This window comes from Lathamus discolor, chromosome 4 (genome assembly GCF_037157495.1).
Source record: "Lathamus discolor isolate bLatDis1 chromosome 4, bLatDis1.hap1, whole genome shotgun sequence".
Taxonomy (NCBI): domain Eukaryota; kingdom Metazoa; phylum Chordata; class Aves; order Psittaciformes; family Psittacidae; genus Lathamus; species Lathamus discolor.
In genome coordinates this window covers 76,184,372-76,207,572 of record NC_088887.1, presented here as the reverse complement: position 1 = coordinate 76,207,572, position 23,201 = coordinate 76,184,372, and the positions used below count along the sequence as shown (strand labels likewise).

The 23,201-nt window shown below is 39.2% G+C and overlaps 1 protein-coding gene across 1 annotated transcript in view; it reads left to right on the top strand.

Moving 5' to 3' along the window:
• Nucleotides 1–23,201, top strand: part of GPC5 (glypican 5) — a 654,600-nt gene that overhangs the window by 197,268 nt on the left and 434,131 nt on the right. Inside the window, exon 6 of the mRNA XM_065678069.1 lies at nt 12,635–12,755. Coding sequence (XP_065534141.1) covers nt 12,635–12,755 — 121 coding nt within the window. The remainder of the gene's footprint in view (nt 1–12,634; nt 12,756–23,201) is intronic.

The following is a 23,201-nucleotide window of genomic DNA, read 5'->3' as shown; positions in this document are numbered from 1 at the left end:
TCAGATGCTTAGTAAAACAATCCTTCTAAATACATGTTCTATACATAGCAACTGGAGAGAAGTCAGTGCTTTTGTAAGTTTCCAAAGGGAGAACTGTCTGCCTGATGAAGCCTTCAGGATATCTAGTTATTCCACTAGCACTTCTTACTGCTTATTAAGACTTGCTTTTGTAAGACACAGCTAACACTAGCACTAAGATGAACTGGCTTCCAATCACTATATATAAAATCCTCTCAAAAATTTTGTGTTCAAATTAAAATCATGGAGGATTGTTGGCTTTATTGTCTGTTTGGGTTTCTTTTTAGGTTTAGAAAAGTGATTATAGGATTGGAACATAATGGACATTACTGAGATGATAGATTTTGTGCTGTAGAAAAAAAATAACACACGCTTGGGTCACACTTGGAAACTCATTAAAAGAGATATTCTGAAAGAGTCTGTAATGGTTACTTTATTAGGATACATCAGTGTGGTTTGTCTTATTCCTGTGAACCTAGTACCAAATAAGCAAGTTTTAAATGAAATATCCATTTAAACAAACATGTCACTTACTTAGTTTTCAAATGTAAAAAAGCCCAAAGGCTGACCTGCTATTTTTTTCCTTTTACAAGGCAGGTCTGGTCAATAATCAAAAGTGAATACATATCTTTTATTCGGATTAGCCTAAATCATTATAGGAACCTATTTTCTTCTGAAGCACAAATAACACAAATTTTCTCAGTTGTTGTCTACACTGAATATTTTCTGTAAATTTAACAAGTGTATATGCAATCAGGTTTTTTTTTTTCAAAAATATACTAAATTACAGACATAGAAATAAATTCACACTGAAAAATTCAAAGACATTCTATTTTCTTTTAAAATAAATGTTGTTCAATTAAAAAGCATTTAAAATCCCTAATATGGGTGGAATCTGTCCTAGAGTTACTACAAACTCTAATAACTAGGTGTAAAATATTGTAAAGGAATTTTCTGAGGCTAAATTTGCAATATTTACCCTCAGAAAACTATGTAAGACTAGACAAAAACCAGCCAACACACCTGTGCAATCTCCAAGGTTTGTCATGATTCCAGTGATTCTTTGATTTCTTTTTCAAGTTTGTTAATTGAAATTTGCACCATTAAACACTCTTACTCATTTGTTGCTGAGCATGCTTAGTTTACTAGTATTCAGGTAATTGTTCATTTCTCAGTTAACAGTTAACCAGAATTTTGAAATGTCAAGCAGTGATAAAGATGCTAGCAACAGAAGGTGTAAACCAGAAATTATCAGCAATCATAAAGCAAGCAAACTGAGAAGGAGTTATTTAAAATCATATCCCAAGTTTAAATAGAACAAACTGTAGTGGGCACACGTCGCTATTTTACTATTCTTAAACACAGTGAGACTATATAAATACAGGTGCCTGCTTGTAACTTGTGCCAGCAGCCTAAGCTCTGAAGTAATTTTGAATTCAGCTAATGTGAGAAGCTGAACCAACCAAATCCCTTAGTAATGTAAGTACATGAATGGCTGCTTTTCCAAACTAGAATATACAAACAAGAAAATGCAGCTTGTTAAGGAAAAGCATACTGCAAAATTTCAAACTTAGTTACTTTATCAATGCCAGTTAAAGGAGATGAATACAGAAGAGCAAATACAGTAAAGAGATTATTTTAAAAATTAAGTGCCATGGTTAAGTGCCACAATTAAGCCCAGCCTGTAACTTCGAACCACACAGCTGCTCTCTCACTTCTCCCCTTTCTTCCTCCCTTCCCACTACTGGAACACTGATGCAAAATACAATTGTTCACCACCTGCTGACAAATACCCAGCCCGAACTGAGCAGCGATCTGGGCCTTCTGGGTAACTCACCCAAGTTTTTATATACTGGGCATGACATGCTGTGGTATGGAACACCCCTTTGGCTAGTTTGGGTCAGGTGCCCTGTCTCTTCTTCCTCCTGGCTACCTGTGTCCCTCATCCCTGGCAGAGCATGAGGCTGAAAAGTCCTCGATGAGGGTAAGCAATACTTAGCAACAACTAAAAACATCGGTCTGTTATCAACATTATTCTCAGACTAAAGCTGACAACACAGCACTGCAGCAGCTACTAAGAAGGAGAAAAATAACTGCTACAGCTGAACCCAGGACAGTAAGTTATTTGGTCTCTTGTATAGATTCTCTCTGTCTAGAGCTTCCCAAAGAAGACACAGGAAGGAAACACCTAGATTCAAACTATTTCCCTAGGATTTCAGTGTTTACTTCAGTCAGCATTGCTTCATTTTCACCAAATTAGTTTCAAATACAGAAAATTTTCCCCATTTATTTCCATTATTCATGTTTCTGGGATTTATAGGTAGATAATATGTTTCTTGAAACCTCTTTATTGGCTGTATGAAAGGCTGCCCTAGATAAGGTTGGCTTTAGTTAAACTAAACTGCTACTAACCAAGAGTATGTGTTGTCTTCATACAGAAGTCATAGCAGAGATTAGAAGAAAATAATTTAAAGAGTCTGAAGCAAAACACTTCTAGAACTGGGAGTTAAACTGTGGAGAAGTTTAAATCTTGGTCAAAACTTTATGGCTGGGACCCATTTTTAGAATTGATTTCTTAGTCTGTTTTAACTATTTATGCTCATGTTACTCTACAAAGCTAGTGTGAAGGAATGGAAAATTATGATCAGTTGTTGACAATAAATATGATGTATCAGTATTTGTTGTCATCACAATATAACATAGGTTATTTGCATTGGCGGTACAGATATAGAGGTACAGATCTGCCTTATGTACGACATCCAAAATAGCTGAGTCCTATGAGACTAAATATGTGCATTACTTCTAATAGCTTTTCCAACATCATACACCAAGAAATAGTGATAGCCAATAGAGTATGATCTTCTCTTTTAACAGATACAGTCAAATGTAAGCCCACCAACTGTATTCATAGATAGTCTTGGTTTAAGCTCAGCCAGTAACTCAGCACCACGCAGCCGTTAGCTCACTCCCCCTCCTTCCTTCCCCCGCTCCCAGAGGGATGGGGAGGAGAATAAAAAGAATGTAACTCCCATAGGCTGAGATAAGAACAGTCCAGTAACAAAGGTATAACACAAACCACTGCTGCTACCACCAATAATAATAATGATAAGGGAAATAAGAAGGGAAGAGTATACAACTGCTCACCACCCGCTGACTGATACGCAGCCCAACCTGAGCAGTGATCTAGCCCTTCCGGGTAACTCCCCCCAGTTTATATACTGGGCACGCTGTGGTATAGAACACCTCTTTGGTTAGTCTGGGTCAGGTGTCCTGTCTCTGCTTCTTCCCAGCTTCCCCTCCTCCCTGGCAGAGCATGAGATTCAGAAAGTCCTTGGTCAGAGTAAACATTCTGACCAGCAACTAAAAATGTTGGTGTTATCAGCGCTGTTCCCAGGCTGAAAGTCAAAACCACAGCACTGCACCAGCTACTAAGAAGGAGAAAAAATGACTGCTACTGCTGAACCCAGGACATAGATACAATAGAGTAATACGAAATTTATATGTGTATTCATATATTGAGCTCAGGAAAATTGGCACTTTATTATTCATCACTTTAAAACATGTTTTCAGAATACAAATATATTGGTGCTTGGTTGTTTTTTTTTCCTAGTGTTGATGAAAATGAATAGTACTTGGGGACCAAGTCTGCCTATTAAAGTGATGTGGTACATTACCACACTTGTACAGAAATGAGCACAGATGGCGGGTCTATTACTTCTCTAGCAAGAAATTTGTCTTTTTTTTTTTTCCCCAGGATTCAAATCTCAGCAACACTTGCTCAAGTCAGGCTACCTCTGTGGGGATCCTTAAAACGTTTTTTCCATTACTTGTACATTAGGAGCAAAAGAAACAGAAAGTTATTAATGCTGTAGTAAAACTTTGTAATGAAGTCTCTGAGAGTCAGATTTTAAAATATTCCCCAACAAAAGGAAACGTATTTTGCATGTAAATGTAAGTCTGCAGGGATGAAGTTCTGTGTAGCATGCTTAGATTTCCAATAGCACATTTAATTCTGACAGATCATTTAGTTTATGTTAGAATGTTTGAAGATGTTATATTTATGGTCATCTATTAATTAAACACAATGATATGTGGAAAATAAAACAACAGCGTGTAAGTAACTTCGTAATTTTTTGTATGGAAAAGATACAATTTCAAGCAGCAAAAGAGTAGATTAAACAAAAAAGTGGTTTATTTCTATAATCTTTTCTGTTAAAAATCAATAAAGCAATACTGTTACAGCTTTGTCAATGCTTTATTTATACACCTGAAGAAAGAAAAAAGTCCTTAAACCTGCCTCATAACTTGTCAGAGCCTGTAATTACAAGACACTTGAAGTCAAATGATAGCTTTTGATGTCAACTGATCAAAGACAAATCACCTTGCAGTGAAAGCATATTTAATATGGATTAGGATTTCCAATAACAAGAAAAAATGCAGATGCATTTATTTCTTCAACATGTTGAGTGTATTCACATTTGGGGGTTCTGTACTGAGACCAACATCATTCAGTATGCAGCATCACGTGAAAAATGTTCAACGTTTATGCTATGAACTGGTATACAGAGTATTGACCAATCTGGTGTGATGGGGTTGACCCTGACTGGACACCAGGTGCCCTCCAAAGCTACTCTATCACTCCCCACTTCAGCTGGATGGGGGGAGAAAAATACAACAAAAGCTTGTAGGCTGAAATAAGGACAGAGGGAGATTGCTGACAAATTATTGTCATGGGCAAAACGGACTCAATTTAGGGAAATTAGTTTAATTTATTACCAATTAAATCAGAGTAGGGTGACAAGAAACAAAACCAAATCTTAAAAAAATGCTTCCCCTCACCCCTTCCTTCTTCCTGGGCTCAACTTCACCCCAATTTTGTCTACTTCCTCCCCCCAGCAGTGCAGGGGGGGATGAGGAATGGGGATTACGATCAGTTCATCATATTGTTTTTGCTGATCCTTCATCCTCAGGGGGAAGACTCCTCACATTGTTCCCTTGCCCCAGCATGGGCTCCTCTCTTCACAGGCCCACAGGTCCTAGCAGGAGTCTGTGGGTTTCTCACAGGGTCACAGCCCCCTTTAGGCATCCCCCTACTCCATTGCGGGGTCCTCCCTGGGCTACAGGTGGATATCTGCTCCACCATGAACCTCCATGGACTGCAGTGGCACAGCCTGCCTCACCATGGGCTGCACCATGGGCTGCAGGGGAATCTGTGCTCTGGCACTTGGAATACCTCCTACCCTCCTTCACTGACCTTGGTGTCTGCAGAACTCTTTCTCTCACATGTTCTCATTCCTCTACCTGGCTGCTGCCATACAGTAGTTTTTATTCCCTGTTTAACTATCTTATCCTAGAAGTCCTACCATTGTTGCTGGGCTCAACCTTGGCCAGCATTGGGTCCATCTTAAAGCCAGCTGGCATTGGCTCTCTTGGAGACAGGGGAAGCTATTGGCAGCTTCTTACAGAAACCACTTCTGTACCTCCCCTGCTACCAAAACCTTGCCACACAAACCCAATACATTTGGGGAAAAACATTCTTCCAAATGGGATTGCATTTTCATGCAAATGAATCTTAATTTTTGTCATTTACCACATTATTTCCCATATTTGATGCTTTATAAGGGATGTTCCTGGATGAAAATTGTCATCCAGAACCTGGAAGATTGATTTCAAGACTGGATTCTCCCTAAATATCAAATTAAAAACTCTTAAAGGAGTAAAAACTTTACAAAGCTTGAATAACCCAGCACTTTGAAAGGGAGGAGAATGAGAGAAGAGAGAGAAAAGTAGCAATTCCTTTAAGAGTCAAGATGGCAAATGTAGTGAACATGTAGTAAACTTTAAGATAAACCACAAGCCTTTGAATTGAATAGTGATTATACTGGTCCTGGACCCAAAGTTTTCTCTATGGATGTAATCTTCTGTGTTATTTGGGGTCTGCTGGAGCCAGTCAGGAGGATAGCCTGAAATGTGTAAGCTGTCACAGAACAGAGTTTGAATTCTTTTGGGGACAGCCAGTGCATTTGTGAAGGTTTTAAGTGGACAGGGGCTTGTGGTGGAGGGTGAGGAGGGCTGCAGGTAGTGGGAAGCAGAGGGAATCACAAATTCAATTCATCTGTCAGCCTTGGAAAGGATTACACCAAGTGTTGGTGAGAGAAAGGTCAGGAGTGAGGTAAAAGGCAGAAAGAAAGGAGCTAAACAGCTTAAAGCAAGTAAGGATAAGTAATATGGAGATTGTTACTACCAGTACCTAATGATCTAATAGTTATTTGATGCTTATAGTCTTAAAATTGTGGTGTTACCAAGCGCTAGTGTGCTGCTTGTAATTGCTTTGATGCACATGTCGCATCTGCTTCAGGTTCTTAGCCCTTCCTACTCTCAGCTGGAAAAAGCAAACCCCACCTCTGAGCAGCCAACAAAGATGCAATTTGGGTACCTAATGGGAGTAGGTTCTTTGACAGTTAGTGGCTGAGTGGATGTCCTTCCTGAAAAGAAGAAAAAGTAGCCTGGTAATGACTGTAACAGAAGAAAATGCTTACCAAACTATTTAGTCTCTTTACAAAGCTGTGAAGGCAGGCAGAAGAATGGATAGGGTTATCCCCAGAGCATGCTCACTCATACTGTACACCTGCTTTCTGTACAGAGATGCTTTTTCTCACTGAAGTGAGCAAAAGGGGTGAAGTTTAAGTGAGATTTGCTACAGGCAGTATTACTGGGTAAGAATATCTGGACTTTGTATAGGAATTGCCTTAGTCATGAGAACTGAGAGAACATTCAAATGGATTTTGAATATGTTTTTGGGATAACTTGAACCTTCTAACCCAAAATGGCAAAGAGCCATTGGATCACACAGGCTTGACAAGGTTGAAAATGTGTAAATCAGAAAAAGGGCATGTTTTTTATGTGAGAAAGGAGACTCATTGCCTAGAAAGAAATGTTAATATTGTGTAATAGAGCTCCTCTACCTTGGAAACAGATATGTATTTTGCCTTTAAGACAATATGAAAAGAGTGACTGTAAAAGAACAACTAGGAGAGGGAAAGAGCCAAATTAATCACTAACACTTTTTACTGGTAAGTAAATCTGATTATTCCTTATGAACCATAGCTGAAGAGGAATTTAGAGGAATACAGCTATAAAGAGGTTGGGGAACATGACTGAAACTCCAAATATCTGGTCCTCTCACAAGACAGTAATACTTCCCCAGCTACTTTCCCTCATGTGAAAAAAGGGAATTGGTTTTATGGTAAACAACAGTTGTGCAAGGGTGTTGTCCTGGGTTCAGCAGTAGCAGTTATTTTTCTTCTTCTTAGGAGCTAGTGCAGTGCTGTGTTTTGATTTTTTGGCCTGGGAAGAGTGCTGATAATGCCAATGTTTTTAGTTGCTGCTCAAATGTTTGGTCTGGCCAAGGACTTTCTGAGCCTCATGCTCTGCCAGGGAGGAGGGAAGCTGGGAGGAAGCAGGGACAGGACACCTGACCCAAGCTAGCCAAAGAAGTATTCCATACCACAGCATGTCATGTCCAGGGTGTAATGGAGAGTTACCCCGGAAGGGCTAACTCACTGCAAGGTTGGACAAGGTATATCGGTTGGTGCTTGGCTGGGGGGAGTGGGGCGAGTTATCAGTCGGCTGGTGTTGAGGTGTTGTATTCTTTCCTCTTGTTATTTCCCTCATCAGTATTATTACTGGTGGTAGCAATAGTGGTTTGTGTTATACCTTAGTTACTGGGCTGTTCTTTTCTCAACTTGTGGGAGTTGCATTCTTTCCGATTCTCCTCTCTGGCCCTCCGGGAGTAGAAGGAGGAAAAGAAGGGGGGGGGAGTGAGTGGACGAGCTGTGTGGATTGGTTTAAACCTCGACAGTTCTTTTTGGCGCCCAACGTGGGGCTCGAAGGGTTGAGATAACAACAGAGATGACTGGATTAATAGTCGTCACAAGGCTGATTTATTGGCCCTCAGAGTTGTTTCTCTTGATCTCACAGTTTCAGAGTGCTGTACATTACTTAGAGCCGGTATTTGCTGTGTTAGTGTTTATCAAGTGTAGGGCTTGGGCTAAGGTTCTTGTTTCACTGTACTTTATGGCAGTCTTGTAATACGGGCGCGCTCCGGCAGCAGGGCGGGATGGACATGGCCGTGGACTCGTACCCGGCCGTCCCGCTGCTCTTCACCGCCCTGGCCCTTGCCCTCGCCTCCGTCTCCGTGAGGCTGCGGGGAGCCGAGGGGGAGCGGCCCCGGGAGCCGGCGGCGGCCGAAGCGGCCCGGGAGAGCGGCCCCGGGGACCAGGCGGCGGCGGGAGCGGGGCCGGAGGCCGGGAGGAAGGCGGCTGCCGAGCAGCGGGAGGAGGCGGCCGAGGAGCCGAGCCCCGCGGAGGAGCCGAGCCCAGCCCCGCGGAGGAGCAGAGCCCCGCGGAGGAGCCGAGCCCTGCGGCGGCCGAAAGCGTCCTCGGGGAGCCGCCCGCCGAGCCCCAGGAAGATGCAGGAGCCCAGGCAGCACTTTCCAGCAAGGCAGAGGAGGAAGAGCTGCACCCAGGGAAAGAGAAGCTGGTGGTGGGAGAGCCGGCAAGCACGGCAGCTGCACCAGCCCCAGGGACAAGTACAGCAGCGTCATTGGAGGGTTCTGAAGGGTTTGAATGGCCTTTGGGTACCCTTGGGACCTGCCTGCTGACTGTGATGGGGATCAGCATGTTGGCACACACACAGAGCGTGTTCTACCCACGGCCATTTTGTCTGATCTCAGAAGTTAAGCAGAGTCAGGTTTGGGTATTGTCTAGAGTTAGATGACGATACAGAAGGAGCAGGAGATTTTCCCCAAGGCTGGACAGTCACGAGTGGCAGGGTGTGTGGGACAGTATGAGTGAGTATCTGGTCCACTGGGCCTGTCCAGTGCTTTGGAAGCATCGGAGATGGAAAGCAGCTGTATGGAGTCCCCAGCAACAAGCTGCAGAAACTGCTGAAGGGGGCAGTGAATTATTTTGAGCCTGGTGGGCCCATGACACTTCAGGCCATCAGGGCAGAGATGCAGCATAAAGATGGACTCATGGTCGAGGGGTTGACTTAGCAATGGACGCTATTGCCCAGGTTATTCATGAGTGTGAACACTGCACACAGCCTCTCCTGCTCTGAGAGACTGTTATAAGAGATGGAGCCAGACATCATGGACCAGATGGACTCAACAGCTTTATAGGGACTGGTCCATGCACTAAGATAAGAGTGCACTGAGATAAGAGTGATGGTATATTGAAAATGTGGGATCTGAGCATGACGTGAATGGTATGGAATGAGGGGTGGATACTGTCCTGGGTTAAGCAGTAGCAGTTATTTTTCTCCTTCTTAGTAGCTGGTGCAGTGCTGTGTTTTGATTTTTTAGCCTGGGAAGAGTGCTGATAACGCCGATGTTTTTAGTTGCTGCTCAAATGTTTGGTCTGGCCAAGGACTTTCTGAGCCTCATGCTCTGCCAGGGAGGAGGAGAGACCGGGAGGAAGCAGAGACAGGACACCTGACCCAAACTAGCCAAAGAGGTATTCCATACCACAGCACAGCATGCCCAGGATGTAAGGGAGAGTTAGCCGGGAGGGCTAGGGACTGCAGGGTTGGATGAGGTGTCTGCCGGTGCTTAGTTGGGTGAGGGGGGCGAGTTCTTGGTCGGCTGGTGTTGAGGTGTTGTATTCTTTCCTCTTGTTATTTCCTTTATCATTATTATTATTGGTGGTAGCAGTGGTGGTTTGTGTTATACCTTAGTTACTGGGCTGTTCTTATCTCAGCCCATGGGAGTTGCATTCTTTTTGATTCTCCTCTCTGTTCCTCTGAGAGTAGAGGAAGGGAAGGGGAGGGGGGGGGGAGTGAGTGGACGAGCTCTGTGGATCGGTTTAAACCACGAAAGGTGTGGATTTCATTGTGGAAATAGCTGAAAAAAAATGATGGTCAGCCTTGAGCAAGTCACTGACAGATAATTCTTAGATGCTAAATTAATAAAAGTAATTCCCAGCTAAATTAATAAAATTGTCTCAGCTTCTCTATGGTTTATTTCTTCCTGCATAGTTAGAAAAATAAGTGCTGTTAATGGAATTTAAAAAAAAAAAAAGAGATAGGGCATTCTTTTTCACAGTTACGCAGTTCACAGGCAAATGTGTAATAGTTGAGTTTGCAGCATTCTAAAAAAGGTGTTAATTGAAGAATTCCAACTGACAGAATGTGAGAACATAGGTTTTCCATGCTGAGAGACAGAAAAGGAGAGCACTATAAAGAATGGAAAGCTGTAACCTGTAAGATTTCTTTTATAGTGAAATAGTATGAAGAGAAATTGCTGTGTTGCATTGAACTGATGTTGACTTAAAACAGCTGTCTGTCTGGAGAGTGCAGTATTAGCTGGAAACGGGAAGGAAGGAAGGAATTCCATCTTGAATTTCCTGTTTTGATTTAGACAAATGACTGTGAAAGAAGGATTTTTGAGGAAAGCCTTGAAGACAAGTTTTTTTGATTGGTTTATTTTTTTTGGTTGGTTGTTGTTTGGGTTTTTTTAATCCTTACAAGTTACCAGAAGATTTGTTGACTCTACTCAAAACTGCTGCATTAAGTGTTCCCCCAAGTCTAGCAGGCAGGATGCAGATTTTGTACACACCCCTATAAAAAGCTGTATCCCATCAGTACAAGCTGGCAAATTGCCCCACCACTACAGCTGTCTGGTTATAAAGCAAAATACCACTTTCTGAAGAATATGAGCTATTCATATATTTAATGTATTCAACAGTGCTATAAAGATTTTTTTAAAACTCAACTACCATGTTCCAGTGAACTACATTAAGTACATTAAGCATTTCTGTCCTGATTGTGGAGCATTAACATCCATTCCAAGTAATAGTATGCCTAGTGAATCAGTAAAGGGTTCCATAATGGCTTTTAGTAATAAGCTTATTATTTTTAGTATTTACCTTTAGCAGATACAGTATGTCCTGAATACTGGATATAGCTGACTATTTTCTCAAATGAAGACTGAATAAAGCTGGAATCCTAGGTAATCATTGCTGTGATATTTTGATACATAATTGAATTTAAATTTGGTATTATATCTGCTTCCACTCAACTTGATTGCTTGCAGAAGAAATAAAAAGTACACTTTCCCTAAATAGCACGTGCAGAGCTGTATGCAGAAGGTCTAGAATTTTGCTGTTTACTGTATGAAACCAAATGCTTTAAACGACTTAAACAATGAAAGACTGATGGATCTTGATGCCTTAAAAAGTCTGGGGAAATTTTGCTGATCCTTAAAATTAGCTCTCTTTTGATGCCTTTTGCAGAATATGTAGTCCAAAAAGTGGCTTTGTGTAATGCCTAAAGAAGCTATTAACTTTTGTTATACATATAGAAGGCAAACTGTGCTCTCCAGGACCTATAGGAAACTTAAGAGTTCATTGTGTGATGGGGTTAATTTATATCTATGAGCATGGCCGCTGTCATTTTAGGAATGGTATCTGGGTCCATGAGCACTTCTTAGGGATATCCTTAAACTCACTTAAGGTGACATTTAAGCAGAGATCAAAGACCTTTTGTTATTATGTGGCCACCTTGTTTTGATGAATGGCATTCATTGTGTAGCATACATGGAAGGTTTTCTGCACAACTAGGAGGACCTGAAAAGTTTTTCATAAAACAGATTCTGCAAAAATAAGAATATACTGTGTTCTCTATGCTCATATGCAGATCTAAGAGTCAGGAATCAGGCATTTCTGAACTCCATTCCTGATAGGTTTTTTTCCTTTTTCTTACAGCATAGCAGCTGGCAAAATATTTTTTGAGACGGAGATATATAGAGCTATCCTCTTGTAGGGTATGTAGACAAAACCTAACATATGGAGGGTGTTTGCATAATATACAATATCTGTGATAAGAAGGCAGATATTCAGGTTTTCTTGCATAACTTGAGCATTACATATAACAAGGGAAGTCGGTAGGTGGTTAATAGTAGTTTCTGTATTTTGAGTTCTGATGTATTAGGAACAATGTTCTACCTACTACAGCAGTACTTTCTTGAGTGAGCATATCCTAGGTTTCTGTTGCTTCTTTTTTACATATCTTTTAAGTAAAGTTGGGCCTACTGTGTATTTACATAGTTATGTATGCTAAAGAATTTATGCATAATTTGGCTGTTGTCTTGGAATAAATATCTGCATGTGCATTCACAAAAACACTAGGAAACTTCAGGTGTAGTTCTGAACAGGTAGTGTGTGTATAATCTGGAGTTTGCTTTAAAAACCTGAAATGTCATGCATACACATAGACAATCACCATATAGTCTTGTATTTAGCAAAACCAAAATGGAGGACAGTTTGTGCACACAAAAAATTCATGCATAAGGCTGAATGCTTCTTACTTCAATATGTAGATAACTCTTTTCTTGTTAAAGTTTGAAGTAAAATTAAGGTTATAATAAATAATACAACTTTATGGAATGTAGTAATTATGCTGTATTTCTTTTCTGTGGAAAATATGTGCACAAAATTAATGTATCCAATTAAAATGAAATGTTGGTGCCATGAGAGTTAATAAGAACTAGAAGATGACTCGGAGTAGAATAACTTACTAAACCATTTTTGTGTGTGTGTGTGTTTGTGTATTAAACTAGCTATACTCATCGTGTGGTTGGCAGTGGAATCAAAGCTCAGTCTGCAAATCCAGAAGTAAAAGTGAAGGGAACAGATCCTGTAATAAGTCAAATTATTGACAAGCTGAAACATGTTATTCAGGTAAGCTGTTTATACCTATGGATGTAGTATAGTACTGAAGACTCTGGTGGTGATAGTATTAATTTACTGTACCTTAAAGATTAATTATTAATTCAAGTTATTGCTCAGTGCATCTCAACAGCAAAACACTACTTGCTCTCTGTCCCACTTCAATTATTAAAAATTATTTAGTTAAAAGATTTGCATATGGTAGTTAAGTGTAGGAAGTCAGACTCTGGCAGCTGAGCCGTCTGTACCTGAGTACCACAGCTCAGCACTGCAGTAAGTGTACAGAACCACAAACAGAATAATTTAGGGAACTAATTGGATGCATATGTTTGAAAAAAACCACAACCAGAACAACAATAAAACATAATTTCCCTCTTCCCTCTTTACTAAATTTAGGTTTTTTTGTAAGTCATCCTGCTGCAAGGTTTTTTGTTTAGATGTCAAGACAGAAAGCCTAAGAAGTTTGAACAAGAATAGCATGCTTGCTAAAGGAGTTGGTGTTCATTACCTGATGCACATATTTGTGAGTTACTAAATTTAAGGCTTACAAGGCAGTCAATTCCAATACAGTTCTGCACAGCCATAGTGTTGTATTACATTTAAAGGACTACAAGTATCTTTTGTTACGTGCTGTATCTATGTGCACAGATAGCCGGAACTACAGGGCAAAAACCTTATTCTGTTGAAACCAACAGTTATTTTGATGACAACTCTGTACTTCAGTTTTAAAATACAAGCTTCCACTCTGATTTGAAGACTTAGTGATAAGAAATGTTCTACTGGCAGTTCTTATCAGTGACCCATGTAACCCAGTATCCTCTCATCTGCACTGGTAAAAGGAGAGGCTAGTTAGGGAGGGCCTACAAGCTTGGCACCTTTATGATCTCTGCTCCCCTTCTCTGCCTCATTCCCTAAACACAAGAATTAGTAATATCAGACAGACCTTTCTTGCCTAGTGCGTTTAGTTCCACTTAAGGAATTGCTTTGTGTTTCTATATTCTTGTCAGCTTTTAAATACAATTTTCCAAATGGATTCTGGAATTAAAATATTAATGACACATTCACGATAAACTGTCTTGGTTCTTATTTCTCTATTTGAAGAAAAATAACTCTTCTCTAACAACAAAGAAAAGATTGATGAAATAGGAAAAAAACAGCAGAAAAATTTATTTTCTGTCAGTATTGTTTTCTGGGAGAAGTGGCATCCAGATTGAAGCTTAAAGGCAATCATTATTCTTTCCTCCTTAAAAGAAATATCTTTTGTAGCCCTCCAGCTTTTGTTTCTGTCTTTATTAAAACGGTGACTACAATGGTAAGAAAATGAATACATTTTTTCCCTCCAAAGAGATGCTATGGCTTAATTAAGAGCTATGAACTTACTGTGCAAAGAAAAACATTTCAGATTGGTAAGTCTCAAGGTCTTTCATCTATCAGGAGTGCCCTACTTCTTTGATATTAAATCTGCACTGTATAGTTTGTTGTGTTGTTTTCCTCTAGAGACTAGGAGTTGTGTTATTTCCTCTTCAAGTGAGTATCTGAAAGAGTGGAATAGAGCAATTCCATTATAAGGTATTTCATTTTCAGAGCTTATTTGCCTATGTCCCAGAAGACTTGAGTGGGTCTTGGGGAGAAAGACATATAATTTACATACTGGAAGTCTTACTATCCTCCAAGTATTTTTAACTTTCTATTGGATAGTCTCCTTTTTTGCAGCTCTGAGTATGGAAATAAGGTCAGGGCATAAAGAGAACATCAAATTCCTTAGAGACCTGACATATAACTGCTATTCCTCAGATAAAGGGGCTGAAGAAACTGCAGAAAAAGCTTTCTTCTCTACCATTTACTGCTTGAGAAAAGAGGATGGGGAGTGTAAATTAGAGATGCAAATACAAAAGATCACCTTTTTGTCCTTTATGATATGAAAAGGATGAATCATATTAAGCTTATGATGGACAGATTAAATAAGGGGAGCTTAATGGATTGTGGTGTTGCCTCAGAGATAGATGAAGTCATACTTAAGTCAAGAATACTTTAGCCTAGTCCTTTAGGAGGACTAATTTGAAGAGGATGACCAGCTTGCATTCAGAATACATAATTTAGGTCAGATTGAAAAATATACCCTGATTACATTCTGTTCTTCTAGACCAGAAACTGTAATTCTCTCTAGTAAATCTGGGGTAGAAAAATTCCATTAGAAAGCTTCATTGTTTTCTGAAACCTTTTTTTTACTCTTTGTCATCAAAGCAGATGACCAGTTTTCTCACCAATTACTCTAAATTTACCTTTTTACTTTCAAGAATCCCAGCACAACATCAAGAAGGAAGTGAATATTCTGAAATATAAAGGGGGACCCTATTTAAGGGGGAGACCAGTAAGACCTCAGAAAATATGACTCTGCATATTTATTGTAAAAATTACTAAATATTATCAAATAGCAAAAGAAGATGTCTGAAAAATCTCTTCCTGCTCATCTTTAATGTGTACATAAGAAAACAGATCGAAGACCATTCTGCCCTGAATGCAGAAGGGATGTGACCTGGTATCTCCTCTTTTCTTGCAAGGTATATATATGAGCAGATAAAAATTCCAAGCAAAGAATTGGCTTTAAAACATATAAACATACAACACTTAAACATACTCTGCTTTCTAGGTTCTATTCTATTGAAAACTTTAAAACACTGAAATAAAACTGGTTGCATAAGTGATACTATCTTCCCAGCAGGCTGTGGTGTCTGTGCGCTTCTCTGTTGTGAGAGGGTCACAGTAATCCTCCTCCTTTTTCTGTAAATAGTGGATTTACCAAAAATCAATAGAACTTTTGCATTCCATTGGACCCTGACTGCTATAATCTGTGCTCTGGACTCTACAGGTTTGTATTCACAGCAACAAAGTGCAATCAGGGTAACTTACATGAATTCTGCTGAAGCAGTTATAGCTGAAAATAGCTTGACAATGTCACCTTATTTTGTAAAAATGAGTATTTGTACAGACTGGTGTTTTGGAGAGTTTTAAATGGTGGGCTCTTCTTCATTTATCTTCATGGTAAGCAAATAATGGGTTCAGTGCATATCCTCTTATGTACTGCAATCTGCAGCTATCGCTGTAGTAGGCAATCATGATAAGCAGTCAGTTGCATATGGCAGCAATAATAGTGGTAATTATTTTTCTTTCTTCCCCTGTAATTTTAAACCATGATTCATTTATCTTTTCTGCAAGTACAAACACTGAGGTTATGAAGTAAATACGGTATTTCAGTGCTGTGATTACAGGCGATTGGACCTTTGGTCATTTCAGTGTATTTCTTCTTTCAGAAGACAATCTCAAAAGGATACTGCTTTTGAAAATAACAGACATTACTTGGAGCTTGTATTTACAGATGAAATAAAGACTTCCTAATTTTAGGAAGTCATGCCATAGTAGAAAATACCTGGGTGTCTGTCTATATAAATTAGGTAGACCAAATCTCCCTCTGGAGATCTTCGGAGTCACCGGCCACTCTACTGACTATACTGGAAATTTATATGCTTATATTAGGATGAATAGTTTCCTATTTCTAGCAGAAGATGTGCCCGAATTTATTTGGAAGGGATCACATTTTATACTGCTGTACCACCAAACTCCTAGCTGATATATGTGAAATAATATTTACATTCTACACAAAGGGTTGAAAACTGTCACTAGTGGAAGCGATGCCTACATCCTTTAAGTGAATAGAGGCCACTACTTCATAAGACTTTAAATGTAGGTGACAGTCTAATTTTTCTTTTACTAATGGTCATTATTATGGCATGGTAAGCACTGTGTGTCACCATGCCATAATTAGTCCATTTACTTAGCTCAGAAAGGTTACAGAAATGGTGATACATGATACTATTTTGACACCGATTTGGCATACTAATAACTAAACATTCTAGCTCTGTTTTTAAAAGCTTTTATCAATGTACCATGGCACAGGCAAAGTAGTGTTTTTGTAAGAGCTGTTCTAGTACGTATTGGAAATGGTGACGGAATACATTACCTGAGTCTTCATCTGCACATACAAAGAACCATGGCTTTAAATTATTCACATGCAAGATGTGGCACTTGCAGCTGTGTTTCCCTTTGATCACTGAAATCAAGTTTGTGCCGCCTTTAGTGTTATGATAATAATAGTTAAAATCCCTCTGCCTTTTAGAATAGCTCAAACTCCTGTATAAATTTAAGGAATTATACATTCTGGCGACTCTGTTGATGACTGCAATGCAATTCTTTCTCATGAAATGAGATAATTCTCAAGAGTACAGCATTTCAGTCTTAAATACTTAGGGCCTTGGTTTAATACACTTTTCAGTAACATGCTCTTGAAGGCTTACTTTCCAAATATTTTCCTTCCTTACTATTCTTTTTTTTTTTTTAAATATACATGTATGTCGTATCCTGCACTTTGCATGGCTCAGTAATAGATACCTCATAGAGGTAATTGGGAAGTTAAATTTCAGTGCAGGTGGTACAAGAGCCATTCAGCGTTCTCTAGTTTCAGAATTGCTTTCAGCTGTGTTTAATCCTAAACCACCTGTTTATTATTTCTGTTACAATAGGAAAGACTGCCTCACAAGTTTTGTTTTGGTTTTCATATTACAAATGCATATCTAAATGTTAATTTTGCCTTAGATTTTGGTTTTACTACCCTTTTCATTTTTAGTTTCTTCCAAAGTTAGAACAATGATGCAGGTACAGAATAGCTCTGTATTTTGACTTTTTTCTCCAGTGATTTATTGGCTCTCCCTTTTATATTTGATGTGTTGGCTCCTTTTTTTTTTTTTTTTCATTTCTGGAATTAATACAATGTTACTGTCTTTTTGAAATCAAACCCTTGGACAGATTCCATCTTTGACTTGGCAAGATAGCTGAGTACCAGAGTGACATGTTGTATTAGGATAGTCCTACTTGACAGAGAAGCCTATTTCATACTTGTGTGAGCTGTCCCTGTCTTTTGGCACATCTACAGAGACCTGGTTTGTCACACTGTATAGAGTTGAGTTCCCTCTCATGGCTAGCTAGTGCCAAAAATATGTTAAATACTTGAGTATTACTGTTGCATGTAAGATATTGGAATAATTTCTGTGAGGATATTAAACACTTAGAAATGAGTTGGGTAATTATTTTCCGAGTTATATCTTCCTCCTTTTAAAATATACTTCAATTTCCAATCTCAAGAGCACACATTAGAGTGCAGAATTGCTGATGCTTTTGCATCTCTTGAAAGTGAAAAGCTTTTCTTCACAGTTCTGTGATGATAATGAAGGTGGATGCCTTTTGTTGTTCATAAAGGTGGTCTTTATGTATTTGTAAGACAAAACACTACAAGTTATATGAATATTCTGAGATGACTGTATAACTTGGAAAATTATGTGTAAACTCAAACCTACATATGATTTATAGGTGGAAGGCAGAGAAGGAAAAAGTGATTAGGAGGACATGAATTTGAGCTTATGCGTCTCCTAGTGTCGGGATACCTATGAGGTAAATTGAGAAGAACAGGTCACCAGCCACATAGTCCTTATTTGTCAGGAATTTAAGTAACCCAATAATGTTTTTCATGGTTTGTTTTCTTTTTCACTAACTAGTTTACCAAAGTTACTAAGACTAATCAGAGTCCCATTCCTTTAGGACAAATAATTTTTTTTTAAGTAGTAGTAGCTTTTTAAATAGGATTTGTGCTTAAATGAAGTTTTGATGCCTCAACGTGGATAACAAAAGGAAAAGAGTGTACATTGTACAGAGCTTTCTGAAACTAAGTTTCAGCTTCACATTTGTGTAAAACACTAAATGACAAGCTAATAAAAATTATAATCCCTAAAATTTGTATTTTTTATTTTCTCTTCTTCCATTGCTTATAAAGCACTGCACAGTACACAGTGAAAAAACACATGCATTGATGCAACAGGGAGATACTGTCAATTCTTACCCATTTAGTGCAGACAGCAGTAGCACAGGAAATAAAACAGCGTTTTCCAGCTACTTAGGTGTATGGTGACACTAATGGAAGTATTCATTATGGTGCAGATTCTACAAAAGCCTGGTTTGCACCTAAATTGCTTGCTGCTATAGCTGGTAAAAACTGCTTGTGTTAACTTTTCTTAGCAAAACAGGAGCACTGTTCTATCAGCTCATTTTTAAGTACAATATTAAATGAAGGAGAGTTTTGACAATTTTGGAAGAGTTATAGCTATGACAAACTATCATCTGCGACACAGATTTTTTGATGCTTACTTTAGAAAATCTGATCTACTTTACTATTTGCAAAACTGTGGAAAGGAAAATTATTTTCCTATTTAGAGTTTATCATTTATGCTCCTTGCCTCTCTCAAATATATTAGTTTATTTTTTAATACTTTCTTTCAAACTCCTTGTAAGTTTGGCTATAGATCTCAAAGAAAACAAGTGGGTTAGTCCCCCTACCTCACGGAAGTAGTAGCAATTCGGAAAGTGAAAGAAACTTCTTCTGATGCCTTGGATTCCCGTTCCCAGTTTAGAAGGGGAAGGGAGCATATGTATTGATCCATACTAGACACACTAAGGGGTTCAAGTTGGCTAAGGAGGGCTTCAGGGCTCTGATGAAGTAGTCACAATGGTATACACTCAACTTCTTATTAGCTTTGGTGGGCTACACAGAAATGTAGGAGTCTCTCTGTGAAGGCTGGACAGTTTTGCTTTCTTCTATAATTTCATCACAGAATAGAAAATCTCTTATTTTTGCAGTGAGGCAATACCCAATTGTACTATAGATGGATGCAACATTTTGCATAATATCTGACAGCAGGATACGTTGCCAGGTTTTTAACTAGCTGCCTGGTTTGGAAGAATCTATCATTTCATATGTCTTGGGATTTTTTAGGGGCATACGTACTTCTTTGGGGTTATTGAAAAAGAAAAAGACAAAACCTGCCTTAAATGCATTGTCTATTTCAACTGTATTAAAGGGAGAGAATGCTGTCAATACCTAATTTCATATTTTAATTAGATAATGGAATTTATTTGATTTTTGTGATGACTTGTAAGGAGGAAGAAGACATGGTATAGGAATTGCACTTAATTTTGAGGCAATGCCAGTCTAACAATTGTCTTGTCTCTAAATACTTTCAGCAGAGGATTGTTACTTTTGCTGTTGTCCTTCCCATTTAAAGAATCTATTGTTGTGCAATGACAACCATCCCACGTAGTGTATAAGCAATTAGAAATGAGTTTAGGGGTTCAGCTTGTGCCTAATGGGATCTGGATTTGCCTAAAAAGTCCTTCTTCATATGATTGAAGGACCATATCTTTTTTAACTCACGTGGAACAATAATTGGACTTTGCAGAGGTGCTTAGAAGCCTCAGCTACTTGCAGTACAAGCAGCATTATTCATTCTGTGTTTTAAATTTACAGGTCAGGTTGACAATGAATGCAAGTGATATGTCTATAATAGACAATAAAACTGGAAGGACATATCATATTAATAGATTCTTCTAATGAGATTAGCATTCACTGGTATTTATCACATTAGAAATTATAAGAATACCAGTGATTGGATTTTAATACAGTACAGTGAACCTTACTTAAACTAACAAGTTTTGGGACTGCTTTAGCTCATTTAGCTACAATCTGCTAGCTACACTGGAATATGCGTGCCCAGTATTGGGAAAGGTGAATATGTATTTGAATATCAAATTTTAATCATACTGGTTTGTGCTGTTCTTGTACAGCAGTAGAACTACTATTTAGTTAGTTTCTTTACAAAATATATTTTGCAGTGGGATTCAGCTTGCTATAAAATATTTTTATCCAGTCTTCTGAAATATTTAGTTTCGTAATTATTTTAGATGCAGCTTCCAGTAAGTTTGATTACTATTAAAAAGATTGTCTTATTCATATGAAGAGAGTTTAAGAATTCAGTCTTTACATTCAAACTGTTTTTCCAGTTTTGCATTTGTAATTTACTTTAACAGAAGTGATTCTGGAGGAAGCTGCATTAATTGAAGGTGTTATTTGCATCCAAGTAGAAACCATTTGTAGTGGGTTGACCTTGGGTGGCTACCAGATGCCTACCAAGCTGCTCTCTTGTTCCCCTTTTGAACAGGACAGGGGGAGAAAATAAGATGAAAAGGCTTACCGGCTGAGGTAAAGACAGGGAGATTCCTTACATCTTACTGTCACAGGCAAAACTGACTCAAACTGGAGAAAATTAATTTAATTTTTTGCCAATTAAAAGTAAAGTAAGATGGTGAGAAACAAAGGAAAAAACTAGACACATTTCCGCCATCCCTTCTTCCCAGGCTCAACGTCACGTCTTTGCTCCTGACTCTTCTACCTCCTTACTCTGAGCATTGCAGGGGAATGTGGAATGGAGGTTGTGGTCAGTCCATAACACTTAATCTCTGACATTCCTTCTTTCTCATGCTTTTCTCCAGCATGGGTCCTTCCAGTGAGCTGCTGTTTTTCAGAAACAGACCTCTTCGTTGTGGGCTCCCTTCCAGTGGCTGCCAGGAACCTTCTCTGGCATGGGCTTTCCACAGGCTGCAGCTTCCCTCAGGGCACCTGCTCCAGTGTGGGTTCCTCCACGGGCTGCAGGATCTGCTCCAGTTTGGTCCTCTGTGGGCTGCAGAGGGACAACCTGAGTCATTATGGTCTTTACCATGGGCTGCAGGGGAATCTCTGCTCCCGTGCATACAGTCCCTCCTTCCATTCTTTCTCCAGCCCTGGTGTCTGCAAGGCTGTTTGCCTTGCATTTTTCTCACTGCTGTTTCTCACGGCTGCTGCCCAGTGGTTTTCACCCTGAGGTGTCACTATCTTGGCTGAGGGGCTCAGCTGTGCCCTGCAGTAAGTCCATGTAGCTGGCTGTGTCTGGCACAGGACAGCCCTGTCCACTCCTCACCCTGCAGCCCCCACTACCAGCACCTAGGCAGCTGCACCCTTGCACCATTATAATACCTACTTCTGAAATCAATATACTTATTATATTAATAAAAGATAGAGGAATATTCCCAAGCTGATACACTTGGAGCAACAACATATTTGTTAAAAAGGGAAGAGACTCTGATATCAGGGAAATGAAACAAAGAAATGTAGGCTTTGATATCAAATGACACTGTAAAAGATTTAAGTAAAGCAGGAAACCAACTCTCTAGTCAGAAGTGAAAATCAAATTAGCTGTTCTAACTTATGAAATTGGATACATATCACAAAACCATCCCATGGTTAGGTTCATTGACAACCTCTTCTGAGTAGAGGCTTAGCAACTAAATATCACATCAGGGTGGAAGGTATGAACAAAAATTTGAGAGGCAGCTTATTGTTCCTGTTAGTACTAACTATTGACAGATATAGCCTGTCAATATCATAACAGCATTAACAAAATACTTTGCATGCAAGAAAACTTATTAAAGAGTGTAAGAAAGAGTGGAATACTAACTGGAATTACAGTAGTAATTACATTATGACCTAAATAGCATCCAGAAGGCCTCATAGTACTGGTCTTACCTATGCTATGGAACTTACTAGTAAGTTCCTCTAAGTTGGCACATCAAGGGAATAAAGAAGATGAGTACTGTGTGCACATTTGTATATTAGTGCTGGCTGGTCAATGCACTCCGCACATTAGTTTACTGGGTGTGGATGCTGAATGGCAGCAGAGGTCAGTTCAAAGATAATCGCATTTCTGTAAGTGGTGATAAAATGGAAATGCGTTGCCTCTTGTCAGTCCAAATGTCACAGCTGAGGAAGAACACTACTGGGGGCTTAGGGTTGGACTAGATGACCTTTAAAGTTCCCTTACAAACCAAAAGATTCTATGATGATACTGTGTGAACTCATACTTTGTTAAGATCAGGAAATACACATGGAAGCAGTTGTCATGAGAGCTATGATCACGAAAACAGATTGTCATCAACTGCAAAACAGAAAGCATTAAGGAAACAGGCTTCTTTTTCATCAGTGATCAGATGACTATTTATTAAAATATGTGCAAGTCATTGTACAAAACTATGGCACTTAGATCAAAACAGGTACCACAGTAGCACAAAGCAGTCCAAAAAGGAAATGCACCATCCTTTCAGTGATACGCAGTTAACTGCTGAGAGAAAAAAGGGGATGTCCACAGGTTTTCTGGCCTGAAAAGTAATCTAACCTTTAAAAGCATATTGAATGTTTCCTATTCGAGACAGGCTGTTCCCTTTTAGTCTCAGTCCTGGGAAATCCCCTTGAGTTAGTGGCCTGTAGACAGCAATACAGAGCAAGTCATTTGCTGCAGGCATCATCATATTTTGTCCTCCTTGTCAGTTTGCACAATAAGCAGTGCATTTTGCAGGCACAATAAATATCAATCCAGAAAACAATCCATTGTTCTGGAATCTTATGAACAGGTATTCCATGATAACTATAAGGGCTGTTTGCTGCCTGAAGAACTCATCTGCCTTGTGCTTTTGCTTTCTGTAAGTGTA